We start from the raw sequence: 17,797 nt of genomic DNA, 5'->3' as shown, positions 1-17,797 counted from the left end.
TAAAACACTGATCATAATTCCCAGTTGAAATTTTCCATTCATTTAAAATAAGCATTAGAACTCAATCTGCAAGAAAATTTTGAAATGTCATGCACTGACTACACTGAAAGAATATGAACACAAAGAAAGCAAACTGCGTTTTTCTCAAAAGTGCACGTCAGCAAAAAGAAAAAAAAAGTGTACCTCAGCAAATACGTTAGATCAAGTAGGAAGACTGATAAGACAAGTTGAACCATGAAAGCTCAATAGGAAACAAAAGGAAATCTACCACTTACCCCTGTAGCTAGAATTTCTCCATCACGTTCATAAGCTAAGGCAGTGACACGAGCAGTATGGGGCTTGAAAACCTGTTTCAAATTAATATCTGCATCTGAAATTTTCTTCCGTCCTGCAAAAACTGTGAGCCCTTTTGGATCATAAAGTTCAAGAATTCGAACAACTCCATCTTCGAATCCTACGATAATCTGTGCTCCAGTGTAGCTTACCTTGGATAAAAATTAAATGCAACAAATGTGAAATTAGTTGATTCAGAAAGTTGTGCTACATAACAGATAACTTTGTATTTTATTCAGCTAAGTAATTTAATATTGACTGTTCACTGCTAATTCCTTATATCACTTTCTGGGAACCTCTATTTTAGAATAGCTCCTTATCATTGCTGATCGTGAGACAGGTAAATAATGGCAATTCAAGCACTGGAGCAAACGTTGGCGGCGCATCCTTCTACCACATGCCAGGCACCTATCACCAGCCACCCAAGGGAGCGCATGAACAGTTTGTCCCTGGTTTCACAGAATTTAGGATCTAGTGGGAGGACAGATGTTAATCACACAGATGAGTGTTAAATTCTGAACAGAAATAAACACTAAAGGAAAGAAATGATCTCGGAGAGCATATAACAAAGAAAGCTGACCTAGACTGAGGACTTCTTTAAAGAAGAGATGGTGGAGCGGAGATCAGAAAGATGCCCAGAAATTAACTAAGTCTAGGGAGGTGGGAGAAACACTCCTGGGAGAAGACATAGCTTGTGGAAAGGTCATGTAGCAGGAAAGAACGTAACTCAGGAAAAAGTTAGTTTGACTACAGCAGACTGAGTGAGGGAACAGGGCTTCCACAACAGGCCAGAGAGGGGGATAAGCAAGCACCAGGTCAAAAAGTAGCTTATAAGGATAGTCTTCATCCCAAGAGCAGTGGGAAGCCATTAAAAGGTTTTTAGTTGGGGGCTTGGGTATGTGTGGGTAAGGGAGGTGATGTGACCAGACTTGATATTTCAGAAAAGTCATCCTAGATGCATTGTGCAAAACAGAACCAAGATGGCCTAGATAGGATGCAGGAAGACCTTTGGAGACCTTTGAAGAGATGGCTACCTTACTCCAGGAGAGTGATTATGATCACTGGGTTTGAGGTGGCATTGCAGAGAGGAGGGATATGGGCATAGTTTAGAGAGAGTTATAATGGTCCTATTTGGTGACAACTGAATATGGGGGAGGAGGACAGAGGGATTACTGAGACATTTACTGAGTTAGGTAACACTAGGAGGAAGCCAAGCACGTGTGTGTGTGTGGTTTGTTGCTGCCATTATTGTTTTGGAGGGGGGTTGGGGGGAGGCCAACAGAGTATCATGAATCTAGTCTTGGACACGTTGGGATTGAGGTCCCCTGGGAAACTCAAAATGAGGATGGCACATGGTCTGCAGCTCCAAGAAGTATGGGCTGGAGATAGAAATCTAGCAACATCTGAATATACTAAATCTGCTATCTTGGAAGGCATTCAGGAGAAAGGCAAGAGCCCTGCTGTTCTTTAGAGCAGAGCGATCATCCCTGAGGCCAGGCAGTTATGAGAATCTTGGTAATAAGAAAACTGTACTCCATCCAATTCCTTGAATGTTGTTCAATCAATAAACATATACTGTGGGTCTAAATGTACTATAGAGGTACTGGAGGTTCAAAGAAGAATAAAGTGTGGTTGTCACCATGAAGAACAGTCTGGTGGGAAAGATACAATAAAGCAGTTTATCTTAGTACATTGTGATATGATAAGTATCATAAAATTGGTATATAAGCAGTGCTTTAAAAAAAAAAATCAGAGGAAGTAGTACCTAGCTCTACTAGAAGATAGGGTCACAGAGGGCTATGCAGAGGAGATGATGTTTGACCTAAGCTGAGTCATAAAGACAGAGTTTTCTAGAGAAGCGAGAGGGCATAGAGAAAAGGCATTTCAATTCCAGCATGATATCCAATGATCATTACTTGGATATGAGACTAAAAAAGGGAAACATTCTATGGACATCGAATGACCATCTGATAAATTATTTAATTATATAGCTGTATTTTAAATACTTCAGGTAAGAGTGTAAATGAAATGGAATAGAGTGAGCCAGGTTTGGTAAGGCAAATACTCTGTGGTTTCTACTTGTTCTAAACCTCATCATTGTTCTGCTTCTATTCCCTGGCCTGAGTTGTCCTTCTGGTCTTGATTCTATCACTAAATTCTCCTCCATTCTAGCCATGTCCACATTTATTTTGGTCCTGGAACATTTTCTCTTTGACTTCAACCCAAAACAGTAAAGATAAAACATTCCCCAAATACTCCCATGATATTTTGAAAAATAGCTGCAAATTCTTTGACATGCCTCCCATGGAGAAATCCCCTCCTTGAATCTGGGTGGGGCTTGTGACAGCTTCACTCAAGTGAGTATGGTATAAATGACATTATGTGACTTCTGAGACTGGTCATAGAAGGCCAGCAGCTTCGGCCTTTTGTTGAAACACTAGATCTCAGAGTCATTAGCTGCCATGTAAGAAGTATGTGGCTGTCCTGAGGCCACCCTGCTGTGGTAAAGCCCAAGCCACAAGGAGAAGCCATTAAGCAAGCACTCCTGTTGAGCGCCCAGCTTAGCCTAGCCTTCAGCCCAGATGCCAGGCTTGTGATAAAGAAGACTTTACGTGATTTCCCAATCCAGAGAAAATGTGAGCAAAATAAAATGTTTGCTGTTTTATGCCACTACATTTTACGGTAGTTTATTACATTGTAATGGATAAAGAACAACTCTCTACCTCTGCCTAATTTTCTTCATAGCTCTTATTATCACGTATGTTACTTATTTTTCTGTATTGTCCATTTCTGCCTCCTCCCTCCCACTAAAGTGTAAGGTGTATGAGGGCAAGTATTTTTGTCTTTCTGTTCCCTGTTACATTGCCAGAAGCTAGAACAAGCCCCAGCACACTGCAGGCACACCAGGAATATAACCAGAATGAATGAAATCAGAGTCTGATAGAGGATAGATACCCAAAGTTCTGTTGGGCAATAATTTTGTAACATGGAATAATTACTAACCTGCAGGTGGCATAAAAATAGATTTTTATTAAAACAGGACCATAACCACAAAAGCAAGGTCATGATATGAACTAGATTCGCATTATGAGTGAATAAAGTTAAAATTTTTATTTTCCTCTAAAACCCAGGGTATAAAATAGATTTCCAAGAAATAGCACTGATAGGCCATATTTACCAATAGATCTTAGTAGAAGATCATCATAATAAACTCACCAGTCGGGGTACCCAGGTGAGGGCAGTACCTCCTTGTTTGAATCTCATCTGAGCCAAAGGAGTTTTGCCAGCAAAATCATAGATTCGAACAGAGCCTATAGAAAACCAGTTTTAAAAGAAATAAATTATATATATATATATACATACACACATACACACACACACACACACATATATATATATATATATATATATATATATATATATACACACACATATATATCTTTTGAAATAACCTTGGCTTCCTTTACATGTTGAGCATTATAACAAGAAATTTCACAAATAGTTCAATCAACCAATAATCTAATAGGCTTTCTTCAGTCAAAATTTTACATGTATATCCTCAACCAGGTAATTTGCAAGCATGGATAATAAAGAAAACAACTACTGATCAAGTTCACCTTGCACAGCCCACATAGATTCACCATACATCAGGAAGAAAGAAAGAAGGTGAAAAATAAATAGGAAAAGCACGAATGTGGATAATGCCAAAATGAATAGCATCTTCTTGAGCAACTTACTGTGCCCTTAATCTCTCACAATAACCAAGGCTGCTGCACTTCAGTTTCTCTCCCCTACGTAAAAACTCACCTCTCTTGCAGCAACAGGCTTCCTTTTGGAAAAACTGTCAAGTGCTTTTCATCAAACACATAGAAAAGTTTATGTGGAAAACAAAACAAAAAAGGCCAGCTATATTTTCATTTAGAGTTCTACTTACAGTCCAAGGCAGTAGTGGCCATGAGATAAGTGAGAGGAGAGACTGCCAAGGCTTCGATAGCTCCAGAATGGAAGGAGAAGAGGCAGTCTGGATCTTGGGTCTAATAATAAAAGAGACCCTATCAGATCTCAAAGATAAGTTAACATCAAATTAAGGTCAAGTTTAAAAAATATATACATAGTTGGGGCGTCTGGGTGGCTCAGTCGATTAAGCGTCCGACTTCGGCTCAGGTCATGATCTCGTGGTTCGTGGGTCCGAGCCCTGTGTCCATCACTGTGCTGACAGCTCGGAGCCTGGAGCCTGCTTCGGATTCTGTGTCTCCCTCTCTCTCTACCCCTCCCCTACTCACACTCTGTCTCTCTCTAAAATAAACATTTAAAAAATAATAGATTTATATATATAACCCTATAACACACGTGTGATTTTATCTGAATAGAAATTTTTAAAAGCATAAGTTAGAAAGAGTGCTGGACCCTTGGAATTAGGAAAAGCAAGTATTGGAATTGTACTTGCAGGCTTTCCATTTCTTCACCAGTAAAATGAGGTAATAGCAAAAGCCTACCTGCTCATCGGGGTAACTGTGAGGGTTACAGAAGATCATATAAATGAAAATGCCATAAGTTTATGACAACTGTAAAGCACTTGATAACGTTAGGCATTGTCAATTGCCACTTTTCTGGTGGATTTTGCTAGGAGATACCGCCTTTTCTTTTTTATAAAATCAGAGAGAGAGATAATAAATTCTCAGGACCAGGACATGTGGGACAAGTTTTTGATGGGAACAATGATCAAATATGGAGAAAGATAAAGTATCTTTTAAAGAAGAATAACAGATTGTTATTATAAGAATTAGGAAAAAAGATGAGAAAAATAGGCAACTTACAATATTTGAAAAACTAAGGTCAAGCTTCCATATGGCTCCATTGGCATCCTAAAAAATTAAATACATAACAATAGTTTGTTTTATCATTTTGAACTTTTATCAAATAAAAAGAAATTTTCTTCCTGTGATCTAGTTAAAATAAAGGACAAACAGTAATACCAAAAGTTTACATATATTTTAAAGTGTGATTGAGGGCACCTGGGTGACTCAGTCAGCTGAGCATCCGACTTCACCTCAGGTCATAGTCTCAAGGTTGGGGAGTTCAGGCCTCACATTGGGCTTGCTGCTGTGAGTGCTTTTGATCCTCTGTCCCCCTCTCTCTCTGCCCCTCCCCACTCTCTATCTCTCAAAAATAAACATTTATAAAAAATAAAGTGTGATTGAAATTTAACAAAAGCAACTTCTATATATCTTAGAACACACAATAAATGAAGCATTTTTGTATTACAAATAGTTTAATATAATAAGAATGCTAAGTGGCTTTCTGTGTAGAAGTCCCAATTGACTTGAGATAGAAGAGGCAACGATTTCTTTAATATCATTTTGTGTTAAAGCACAGTTTGCTGTAAATAGGGTTGTGATAGCCCCTAGGTATAGTGTGAGTGTTTGAATGGTTTTGTTGTGCTCCAGGAGTGGATGGAAGCGAATTAATAGAAAGACCTTAGCTACTACTGTGGTGCTTGAGTAGAATAGGGCGGAGATGAGTGTAGGTTTCTCTATAGCAGATGGAAGTCATGGGTGCAGGCCAAACTGGGCAGATTTACCAGTGGCTATAATGAATCCTACATCTCCAATGCGGTTGTAGAGAATTGCTTGTAGGGCAGCAAATACCAAAATTAAGGATATATCAATAGTAGTTTTAATAGTAAAATGGACTTAGTAACACAGTGGCAATAAATTGTTACTTTAATTTTACGTGCAGGTAACTTTAAAGAGCCAAGAGGGAAGAATGCAACTTACTTGAGCCAACCAAATGTTATTTCCCATGTCGCTCATCTTTATCATAGAGAAGAGTTTGACATTCTTGCCTACTTGAAGCTCATTAATGGGCTCGATCTCTAACAATCCAGTCTCGTCTATAGTGTCAGCAGTATCTATGGTCTCAAAATCCCAGATCTTATAAAATAAGAAAATATTTAAATCAATCAGCAGTTTCTGAATTTACATTTTCTGTAAGAAAAGGCTCTGACTTTTTTTTTTCAAAAGTCATTTCTTCTTGGTGCATGCAAATTAGTGAGTAGGGGTAATGATAACACCAGCCAAAACTCAACCCCTGGGATACTGGTTCCAACGGGAGGATAATAAATTATGATCGTTTCCTTTGTACGGATGGAGCTTAGTGAGAAAACTCAGCCTGAATAAAAATTCTAATTAGCCCAGAGTAAACTTGATGTCAAGGGATCTATCAGGTCTTTCCGCATGTAAAGTGGCCATTTGGAGTAAATGGTTTGGTTATTTGTCAAGACACTATAATGAGCCCTGTTTTGATTTTACCAGTGGGCCTCTGGAAAGGGGAAATAGACTTCATGATCCATACTCAATCCTCATTACAAGCAGAGAAAAGTTGTGTAGATGAGGTTGTCATGAGAAAGTGTTTTTAATCATTGATTTAGACTGTACTATTCAGGTAAGGATTGCTGTTCTGGGACAGACAACAGAACACTATGGAAAGCATGAGGGAGCAGTTTCACCTCACACAGCAGAGAGATTGAGAAGGACTTCCTGCACAAAGTGCCAGAGCCCACCCTGGATGGATCTGTTGACACACCCCACCCCGTTAACCCATACTCAATAACTCAGCCTTAGGGAAAGTAACTTCAGGGAGGACTAGTGCTGTCCCATAGACTAGCCCCACAGGGGAGAGACCCAGATCCACAGGTCAGATGGACTCCTGGGAGTTGGGCTAGGTTTTTCCCAAAGGGTTAGAGGTAGAGATTTACTATAAAAGACTAAAGAGATTAGGGTGACATTTAAAAAGGAAGCCAGTTTAGAAATTAGTGGTGTTGATTAAAGGACCATCTGTGAAGTATTTAATTTCTTTAATCTTGAGATTTCCCTTCAGTTGGTATTTTGACATTTTGGGGTGACCTATATCTTAGATGGACAGTAAATACGCTATATGACAAAAGAAAGGACATAAAAATTTCCAGAGCAATTAGTAAAATCTAACAAAATTAAATTTAATATGGTAAACGCAAAAATTTATACTTGGGTTCAAAAAGCCAATGGTAAGAAGACAGACTGGGAGAGATATAGCTAGACGTTGTAATCTCAATATATGTCAACAGGGTGATGAGATTATTTTCTAAAATACAGTCTGACTTCTGAAAATAATACTTCCTAAGGAAAGTCCAGAGAATACTACCACTTTCTTGGAAAGGCACCAGTAGGAATATGTGCCAAAAGGACCACAGGGCAAATCATAAGCCTCCAGGTTTGCCAGTAGCAGCAGGGTCTATATACATGGGTGGGTGGGAGAAGTGGTCTGATAACTACTAGGGGGACTTAGATGCTGGAACAATGTTCCAGCTTAGCCCACACCATGGGCAAGATAGTGTCCACAGGGGAGGACAAGTGAGTTCACCAGTGTAAAGAGAAAAGAGAGTGGAGTATCCACAGGCAAACCCTATTAGCTCACTTTTGAGTGTATTTCTAGTTAGTAACCTCAGTCAAAAATAAGAATGTTTGGTACTTTCATCCCAAAAACATGACCCATTCACACTGTGTGTTTTGAAAGGACACCTGTGTCCACTGTTTATAGTCTGCTAAAATAGGTTTTCATTTTCCCAAACTACTATTTCAACCAGAGAATCAAAATAACAAAAGGTCCCCTCAGAAAATTTCACTGCTAAGATGCTATAAATTAATTTTGACTAGAATTTAAATATTTACCACAAGGAAAGTATGATTTTAAATGCGCTGGCCGTAGGAGTAAATGACCCCTGATGTCCTTTATAAAGTGACCTTTGTGAGAAGTAAAAATCTGATAACACCAGTAGGGCGATCTGTAAGTCTTTGATGTGGGCGCTCCTGACCAAGCGTCAAGAAAACTTACCCTAATACATCCATCTGCCCCAATAGTGATGACTTCACCCTCGTCCAGCACTATCTGATTAATGGGACCCTGATGACAAGACTTCCTTGCAGCTCGACAGAGCTCAACTTTGATGAGGCCGCCTTCCCACACCAGCATGTTGCCCCACTCTGACCCTGAGAGCACCTGGCAGGGATGCAGAAAGGGAGGAATGTGCATTAAAACAGACAAACGTGGATATTTATGCCTCACATTCAGGTGGGATTTATTTTTAAAGATTTTGTACTTACATAATCAAGAGAAGCAAAGTAAGTATAGAAAAATAAGAAAATGTAGAAATGAAAATTCACTACTTCAAAAACAAGCACTAATCACATTGTGATGGGTTTCCTCCTAGCATTATGCACAGTGTTACATCACCGTGATTACGCTCTAAGTTGCTGGTAATTTTTCAAATATCTGAAATAGCCTTCTTTGCCTAGCTTTTAAGGGCCTAATCCAGGAGTGGAATTACGGAGTCAAAAATTAGAGACATTTTTAACCTCTCGATAGACGAGATTCTACTTTTTAAGAGTGATAATATCAAATGTTACAAGTTTTTTAAACTGTGAACTCAGAAAAATTACTGAACTCAGAAGATTATAGCATAATAATATCCAATTTCAAACAAGAACAATCATCTGGAACCAGTTCCTATTAATCCATTTAATCCAGCACATCCAAGTATGTACTGCCAAACACTAGTTCTTAGGAATTTTAACTGGTATTAAATAATAAGTCATACTAATTAAGTATCGATTCTGTGCCAAGTGATACTTGAGCACTTTACATACATTAATCTTAAAACCTCATATGAACTAGGTATATTTATTGAGGGTACCATGTACAGTTATGCAGGTTGGCCACTTTATTTTCCCAGAAAACATAGTTTTCCTCATTCACACAAGGGAATCATATGGATCAATAGGAGTCCTAACTATTATTATTCCCATTTTACAAAGAAAAAAACTGAACAGAACAGTTAAGTGGCTTGCACAAAATACCAATAGGAATCAGGATTTTCAGCCAGGAACCTTGGCTCAAAAGCTCCTCTTCTGACTAACATTAACTCAGAAGACATATGCTTGGATAAACAAAATCAGACAACTTTCTTTTCTTTAGGATCCCCTGGAAACTTTAATATAGATCACTGAAAGAAATTTCTAGATACAAAGGAATTTGACCAGGAAAGTCTTATTTTTACAGAGATTCTGTGCAGACTAATGTTCCATGAAACACCTTTGGGGAAACTCGGATCTAATTCTTGCCTGCCTGCTCCAGCATTCTGCACCCCATTTCCTTCATGCCAAGTAATTTACTCCATCTTTTCTACATCCCCAGTCTACTAATCTTATCCATTCTACCTGGTTTACCTATTATTAAACCTCAGCTAACTTTGGATAATCTTTATCTCGACTTGCTTTCTTCTGTCCAGTGACAAAACCACCCAAAACCACTGATACCTGGAAGACTTTCCCTTCTGAAATGTCACTCATGTCTAGCTTTCTTTTTCCATTTGTCCTGAAAAATGAAATGAAAGTAATATCTTCCTTCTTAGCTCATCTCCTTGACTCCAGATTTTCCTTCCTCCAACTCATTTGGCATTTTGTGGCCAGATTAATACATAACTTCATTTTCAACTCTACTCTTCCAATGTATAGTAGTTCTGCCTGGCTGTTAATCTCCTCATACACTAGGACCCAACCATACCTCTCAACCTAGTTTCCCACTCTTTCCCAACATAAATGCTCCCTCCTAAGTAGAATTCCAAATATTAGCTATTTATTCCTAACTCTAAACATTTCCTTTTGTGTGTCTCTCATTTAAAATGGCTTCTTTTTTCTGCACAGCGAAGGAAACCATCAGCAAAACTAAAAGGCAACCGACAGAATGGGAGAAGATATTTGCAAATGACATATCAGATAAAGGCTTAGTATCCAAAATCTATAAAAAACTTATCAAACTCAAAACCCAAAAAACAAAGAATCCAGTGAAGAAATGGGCAAAAGACATGAATAGACACTTCTCCAAAGAAGACATCCAGAAGGCCAACCAACACATGAAAAAATGCTCAACATTACTCATCATCAGGGAAGTACAAATCAAAACCACAATGAGATACCACCTCACACCTGTCAGAATGGCTAACATTAACAACTCTGGCAACAACACTATGTTGGCCAGGATGTGGAGAAAGAGGACCTCTTTAGCATTGTTGGTGGCAATGCAAGCTGGTGCAGCCACTCTGGAAGACAGTATGGAGATGTCTCAAAAAAACTAAAAATCGAACAACCCTACGACCCAGCAATTGCACTACTAGGCATTTATCCACGGGGTACAGGTGTGCTGTTTCGAAGGGACACATGCACCCCCATGTTTATAGCAGCACTATCAACAATAGCCAAAGTATGGAAAGAGCCCAAATGTCCATCAATGGATGACTGGATAAAGCAGATGTGATACACACACACACACACACACACACACACACACACACACACACACAATGGAGTATTACTCGGCAATCAAAAAGAATGAAATCTTGCCATTTGCAATGATGTGGATGGAACTGGAGGGTATTATGCTAAGTGAAATCAGTCAGAGAAAGACAAAAATCATATGACTTCACTCATATGAGGACTTTAAGAGACAAAACAGATGAACAATAAGGGAAGGGAAACAAAAATAATATAAAAACAGGGAGGGGGACAAAACAGAAGAGACTCATAAATATGGAGAACAAACTGAGGCTTACTGGAGGGGTTGTGGGAGGGGGGATGGGCTAAATGGGTAAGGGGCACTAAGGAATCTACTCCTGAAATCATTGTTGCACTATATGCTAACTAATTTGGATATAAATTTAAAAAAATAAAAAATAAAACAAGTTAAAAATAAATAAAATGGCTTCTTTTCTCCCTACATACACATGAATCCTACTGAACCTTTTAAAGATCTATCTTGTGGCATGTTTTAACCATCTTTATCCTAGCTTAATTCTTGTAGGATTCAGAATTTGAAGCTAAAATGACTTATGATCATTTTATACGTTTGGATATGTATTTAACCAGCATCCAAGAATTGTTATTTCCTCCCACATAACATGATTTCAGATTGAGAATATCTACTAGGTAGATACTAGGTAGAGAATATCTACTAGGTAACCCATTTTGTTCCTCAAAATTATATTTGTATGCTGGCATTTACTTATAACGGAGACATTCACAAATAATACTATATAACTCATCCTAATAGGAAGCCAAATGCATCATTAATGCAGAACTGACCCTATAGGCAAGATGCCCATAAATTTTGTAAGGGGAAGAGAGAAGATAAACTAACAATGTTACAGAATAAACAGGCACAGTGGGTCTGTAGGAGCCACTATAGGGTGGTTCAATCTTCCTAAATAGTAATCTGACAATAAAAACAAAAGCTGCAAGACTATATACAACTTTGAGCCAGGAAGTCCTCTTGGACCATCATGACAAAAGAGGAGGGAAAGATAAACATTATAAACACTGCAACTCCATGATGTAATAAAAAACAATATGTCACTATGTTAATATATTAAATATGTTATGCGTTTGTATAATATTTAGTAGACACAAAACAAAAATAATATTTATATGTGGATTAGGACAATTCTGTGGAAGTATATTAATTAAAATTGATAATCTGAAGAAGCAAAATGAAATGTTCATTATATTCACAATTATAGTATTCATTAGTACTAACATTGGCAGTGCTTTTCACAATGTATAATGTGCTTTCATCTATTTTCATCACTTGGAAACATAATCTTATTATTGTAGAACAATGGCTACACTCACCTTCCCATCTGGGAGCTCCATGTAACCTTCTATATCAGTAGTGGCTGTTTTGCCAAATCGACCCAATGAACCCTGAAGCTTGAGACCAGTGAATGTTAGAGCCATTTCCCAGAACCTGTAAACAAACCAGAAGGTGACTGAATGTACCTTAAAGAGGCTTTATTTATTTTTATTATCACCCAAACATTTACATGTTTCATCGCCACATATTATCTCATTTATTCATTCATCTAATATGTATTAAGTATCAACTACCTGTCAGGAAAGCTCTAGGCAATATGAATTCAGCATTGAGCAAAACAGACAAAATAAACTCCCTGCCTTTGTGGATATTATATCTGAGACTCATGCTGTCCTATGCAGTCAACTGTAGCCAAGTTTGACTATTTTAACTTAGACTTAATAAATTAATGCTAAATAAAATTTAAAGCTCAGTATTTCTGTCAGACCAGCCAATTTCAAGTATTCAATAGCTACATGTAGCTAGTGTCTACTAGGTTGGATAGCACAGAACATTCCATCCTGGCAGAAAGTTCTATTAGATACTACCATTTTAGAACATGTAAAAGTTTTCCAAAAAATTCTAATTTACTTGCTGTGTAACTTAAGAGTGAGTTTCTAAATAACACTGTGCCCTCATTCCTTCATGTATACAGTGAGCATATTAGTAGTACCAACCTCATAAAATTATTGAAAAATGCTTAGAACAGTGCCTAGCACATAAAAGCAGTAATAACCAACATTTATTCATTAATATTTCTTATTAATAGTCTAAGCAATGAACAGTCAGATGATGAAAACCATGTAGGAAAAAGAATCTGGTCTACCAACTAGATATAAAATAGATAATGGATGATATCAACAAGCCAATATGAAGCCAAAAGATTAAATAACATCCTTCTCCAAGGCTATGGTAGGTCCTCTGTTCACACATTTCCATATACTTTGTTTCTTTCATAGCACTTCACACATGAAATTATTCCATTTCTATCCCTCTACAAAGACACAGTACATAGAAAATATGCACTTTACTAAATGATGGGCAAATGTAAAAGAATTGGACATTTTTAGCCTATAGCTAGCAGAAGATTACTTGAGAATTCCCCCAAGTTTCTATTTAAAATCTGTTCAATTAGGGGCGCCTGGGTGGCTCAGTCAGTTAAGCGGCCGACTTCGGCTCAGGTCATGATCTTGCGGTCTGTGAGTTTGAGCCCCGTGTCGGGCTCTGTGCTGACAGCTCAGAGCCTGGAGCCTGTTTCAGATTCTGTGTCTCCCTCTCTCTCTGCTCCTCCCCCATTCATGCTCTGTCTCTGTCTCAAAAATAAATAAACGTTAAAAAAAATTTTTTTTTAAAAATAATATCTGTTCAATTATTCTATATTTCTAATGAATGAATAAGAATAGGGCCAGGTTTAAATTGAACTAAGAGAAACTTAGGTAAAAATGTCTTTCTCAAAAAGGACGCTGGAAATCTAGTTATGAGCAGTCTGAGGGTGGTGGTAGAAGGTTGTTAGATAAATGTTTAAGACAAGGTAGAATGAAGACAGAACAGGACAAAGTCATTCCATCCTAGAAAACAGAGCGGAGTATGATAAAGTGAAAACGACATGAAATTTAGACCCAGAGACCGAGATCAACAGTAAACTCTGTTGCAATTTAGTATTGAGGGCCCTGGGTTAGGAATGATTCTGTTATAATTCTTATTTTACAGATGAAGACTGAGTTCAGAGTCAAAATGACTTATCCATCATACAGTATTGCTACAACAAGTTTAATGGTGGGTCTGAAAAGTCAACATGCCATGTTAGTAAGACATTATACAAACTTTTTGAGGTGGTAAAGCCTATAAGGCAGTAGGCTACATTTAAAAGCCCTTCTTTAAAAAAAATAAAATAAAAGCCCTTCTTTTTATCTATACTGTCTTTTTTTTAAGTGTATTTATTTATGTTGAGAAAGACAGAGACAGCATAAGTGGGGGGTGGGCAGAGAGGGAGGGAGAGAGGGAGAATCCCAAGCAGCCTCCACACTGTTAGTCCAGAGTCTGATGCAGGGCTCAAACCCACGAAATGGTGAGATCACGACCTGAGCAGAAACCAAGAGTTGGCCGCTTAACCAACTGAGCCACCCAGGCGCCCCTCAGGTAAGAAAATCCCCATATCCAATTAGAAAAGCAGCACTACAGTTAAAGATAACACATTTAAAAATTATCCTAATGTTAACATCAGCAAAGATGTCTCCAGCTGGTCACCTCTTAGAAAATATCATTAATGATAATCTACCAACAGCTGTATCAGTCACACAACCTACTTGATGTGGCCTGATCCCGATGTAGTCAGCTGCTCATCATCTTCAGGATTGAAAGTAACCTTAAAAACTTCCTGGGAAAAGGCTTTTGTCCTCAGTATGGGCTGTTCTTCTCTCCAGTTCCAGATGGTCAGCGTGTGATCAGGGCTGCTGCCAACAGAGGCTAGCAAGGTACCATCGTAGTTAAAATCCACGTATGCATAAGCCAGCTCAGTCCCATCTGAAAGGGTGAATGGGAGGCCAATGAACAGACCAACACTTATCTCATTTTCTAAAGTGTATTCTTTTGAAAAGGAAAAGAAGAGAGCAAGCAAGCATCCTTGGTGATAAGCATTGATGAAAGAATGCCAAGAATCCCCAAAGAAACAATCCAAAATCATTCATCACCCTTGGCTTTAGAATGAATTATATTAAGTGAGTGGGGAGAGTGAAGAAATCTTAATCACATTTTACAAGAGAAAAACTTTTGATTGTTTTTGAGGACACATTCCAGTTTATGAAACGGAGGCAGGGGGACACAAAATCATGTGAGATAGCAGAAAGAAATCAATCTATAATTAGAAACTTGCCACTGGAAAATTCACCAAATAAAAATTGAGGACTTCAGGTTTCTGGTTATGCATGTAAGGAGCTTGGAAGTCACCATTCCATCCTAACAACAAATAAAAAGCTGAACACACTAAAAAATCACAACTCTTCTTGGATTCATAAGTGAGGGAAGGACACAGGGCAAACGGCTGCTCCCGAGACTGGAGAGATACAACAGGGGAACACAAGCATTTGCAACTTACTATAGCAGGGACTCACAGAAGAAATAGCCAAAATATCGGAGCCAGGTAGTAAAACCTGAACTATCACTGATGAATTGCTGGAAGCTCAGCATGAGCAAATCTGAGAGTTAAAAACTCCAGGGAGGCCCAGTCATAAGATGGCCCTCAAAATATTGTGAGCTTTATCTCCAGGAGCTTGACCAGGTCCCCACAGTAAACACCTAGAAAAAACCCTCAGGCTTTCAGCAGGGAGAGGGGAATAGGAACCATTTTTAAATACACCAGAACAGGTGCACCTGGGCAGCTCAGTCAGTTAAGCATCTGACTTTGACTCAGATCATGATCTCACAGTTCATGAGTTGGAACTCCATGTCGAACTCTGTGCTGACAGCTCAGAGCCTGGACCCTGCTTTGGAATCTGTGTCTTCCTCTCTCACGGCTCCTTCCCCCTCCCTCCCTCTCTCTCAAATAAATAAACATTAAAAAAAAAACTGAAATACACCAGAACACTCTGCTCCTCTTAATGAGGCCTGTCCTCAGGAGAAACTAATTAACAAAAACCTAACCAACCTAACTAACCTGGGGAAGGAAATACTCAACTCTAGCCCCCTCTAGCCATCCCATCCCACCTGAGGGGGGAAAACTGCTAAGAAACATTTATGAAGTTCGGTCGAGAGAGGCTCCCTAAAAATTTGAGACCTAATCACAGAACCATAGAACACTTCCTCTCCCTCCACAGCTTACCACCATGTTACAAGAAGCCTATGTACAGCAATTATTGTTATCCACTACACCATGTCTGGCTACCAAGAAAACTCTACAAAGCATACAAAAAGGCAAAAAACACAGTTTGAAGAGACAGAGCAAGCATTAGAACCAGACATGGAACAGATACGGAAATATCAGATTGGGAATTTAAACCAACTATGATTAGGGTGTCTGGGTGGTTCAGTCAGTTGCATCCGACTTTACCTAAGGTTATGATCTCATGGTTCGTGAGTTTTAGCCCCACATCAGGTTCTGTACTGTCAGCACAGAAACTGTTTTGGATCCTCTGTCTCCCTCTCTGCCTCTCGCTTTTTCTCTCTATCTCTCTCTCAAAAATAAATACATATTAAATAAATAAATAAAACAACTATGATTAATATGCCAAGGGAATAAAGCAGACAATATCCAGGAACAAATGGACAATGTCAGCAGAAAAATGGAAATCCTAAGAAAGAACAACAAGGAAAGGCTAGAGATATAAAACATTGTAACAGAAATGAAAAATGTCTTTGATGGGCTCATTAGTAAATTGGACACAGCTGAGGAAATCTCTGAGCTACAGAATATATCAATAGAATCTTTAAAACTGAAGAGCAAAACAGAAGCGGTATCTAAGAACTATGGAACAACTACAAAAGATGCAATGTATGTGTAATGGGAATACCAGAAGGAGAAGAAAAGAGAAAGGAAGAGAAGAAGTATGTGAAACAATAATGACTGAGACTTTCCCCCAAATTACTATCAGACACCAAACCACAGATCCAAGAAGCTCAGAGAATACTAACTGGAATAAATGCCCAGAAAACTACAGAAAATGAAGATAAAGGAAGAACTCCTGAAAAAAGCAAGAGGGGGAAAAACACCTTACCTAGAGAAGAATGAAAAACTATATCCAACTTCTCCTCAGAAACCACACAAGCAAGAAGAATGGACTGAGATATTTAAAGTGTTGAAGGGGGGGCGCCTGGGTGGCGCAGTCGGTTGGGCATCCGACTTCAGCCAGGTCACGATCTCGTGGTCCGTGAGTTCGAGCCCCGCGTCGGGCTCTGGGCTGATGGCTCAGAGCCTGGAGCCTGTTTCCGATTCTGTGTCTCCCTCTCTCTCTGCCCCTCCCCCGTTCATGCTCTGTCTCTCTCTGTCCCAAAAATAAATAAACGTTGAAAAAAAAATTTAAAAAAAATAAAATAAAATAATTAAAAAAATAAAGTGTTGAAGGGAAAAAACCCACCAACCTGGACTTCTGTACCCCATGAAATTATCCTTCAAAAGTGACAGATAAAGACTTTCTCCGACACACACTGAGGGAATTTGTTGCCAGGAGACCTGCTTTGCAGGAAAAGTTAAAAGAAGTTCTCTGCACAGAAGGAAAATAATATAGGTCAGAAACACACATCTACATAAAGAGATGAAGAGCACTGAAGAAGGAGTAAGTGAATGTAAAATAAAAAACTTTTATTTTTACTATTCTTAATTGGTGTAACAAATAACAGTTTGTCTAAGAAAAGAAAATGATAGAACAGTATCTTTCATGAACATAGATGTGAAATACCTCAACAAAATATTAGCAAATCGAATCTAATAATGTGCAGAAACAACTGCATTATTAGTTTGGGGATATCAACAAACTGATTTTAAAGTTCATACAGACAGGCAAAAGACCCAGACTAGTCAACGTAATACTGAGTGAAAGGGGCAAAGTTGAACTGATAATACCTGACTTCAAAATATACCATACAACTACAGTAATCAAGATAGTGTGACACTGGGGAAAGACTAAATAGACAAATGGAACAGAATAGAAAGCCCAAAAATAGACCCAGAGAAATACAGTCAACTGATCTTTGACAAAGGCCTGAAGACAATATAGCAGAGCAAAGACAGTCTCTTCAACAAATGTGCTGG

The 17,797-nt window shown here is 38.5% G+C and overlaps 1 protein-coding gene across 5 annotated transcripts in view; it reads right to left on the bottom strand.

The window, feature by feature from the left end:
- Positions 1-17,797, bottom strand: part of CFAP44 (cilia and flagella associated protein 44) — a 161,625-nt gene that overhangs the window by 120,623 nt on the left and 23,205 nt on the right. For all 5 annotated transcript variants that reach the window (XM_047875515.1, XM_047875511.1, XM_047875512.1 and 2 more), the window contains exons 7-14: positions 14,361-14,577; positions 12,054-12,168; positions 8,206-8,370; positions 6,111-6,266; positions 5,151-5,198; positions 4,268-4,367; positions 3,550-3,644; positions 276-485 (exon numbers count right to left, since the gene is read on the bottom strand). In XM_047875515.1, coding sequence (XP_047731471.1) covers positions 276-485; positions 3,550-3,644; positions 4,268-4,367; positions 5,151-5,198; positions 6,111-6,266; positions 8,206-8,370; positions 12,054-12,168; positions 14,361-14,577 — 1,106 coding nt within the window. The remainder of the gene's footprint in view (positions 1-275; positions 486-3,549; positions 3,645-4,267; positions 4,368-5,150; positions 5,199-6,110; positions 6,267-8,205; positions 8,371-12,053; positions 12,169-14,360; positions 14,578-17,797) is intronic.

Source organism: Prionailurus viverrinus, chromosome C2, assembly GCF_022837055.1.
Source record: "Prionailurus viverrinus isolate Anna chromosome C2, UM_Priviv_1.0, whole genome shotgun sequence".
Classification (NCBI taxonomy): domain Eukaryota; kingdom Metazoa; phylum Chordata; class Mammalia; order Carnivora; family Felidae; genus Prionailurus; species Prionailurus viverrinus.
Note: the sequence above shows the minus strand (reverse complement) of the source record. Positions and strands in the feature narration are given on the sequence as shown.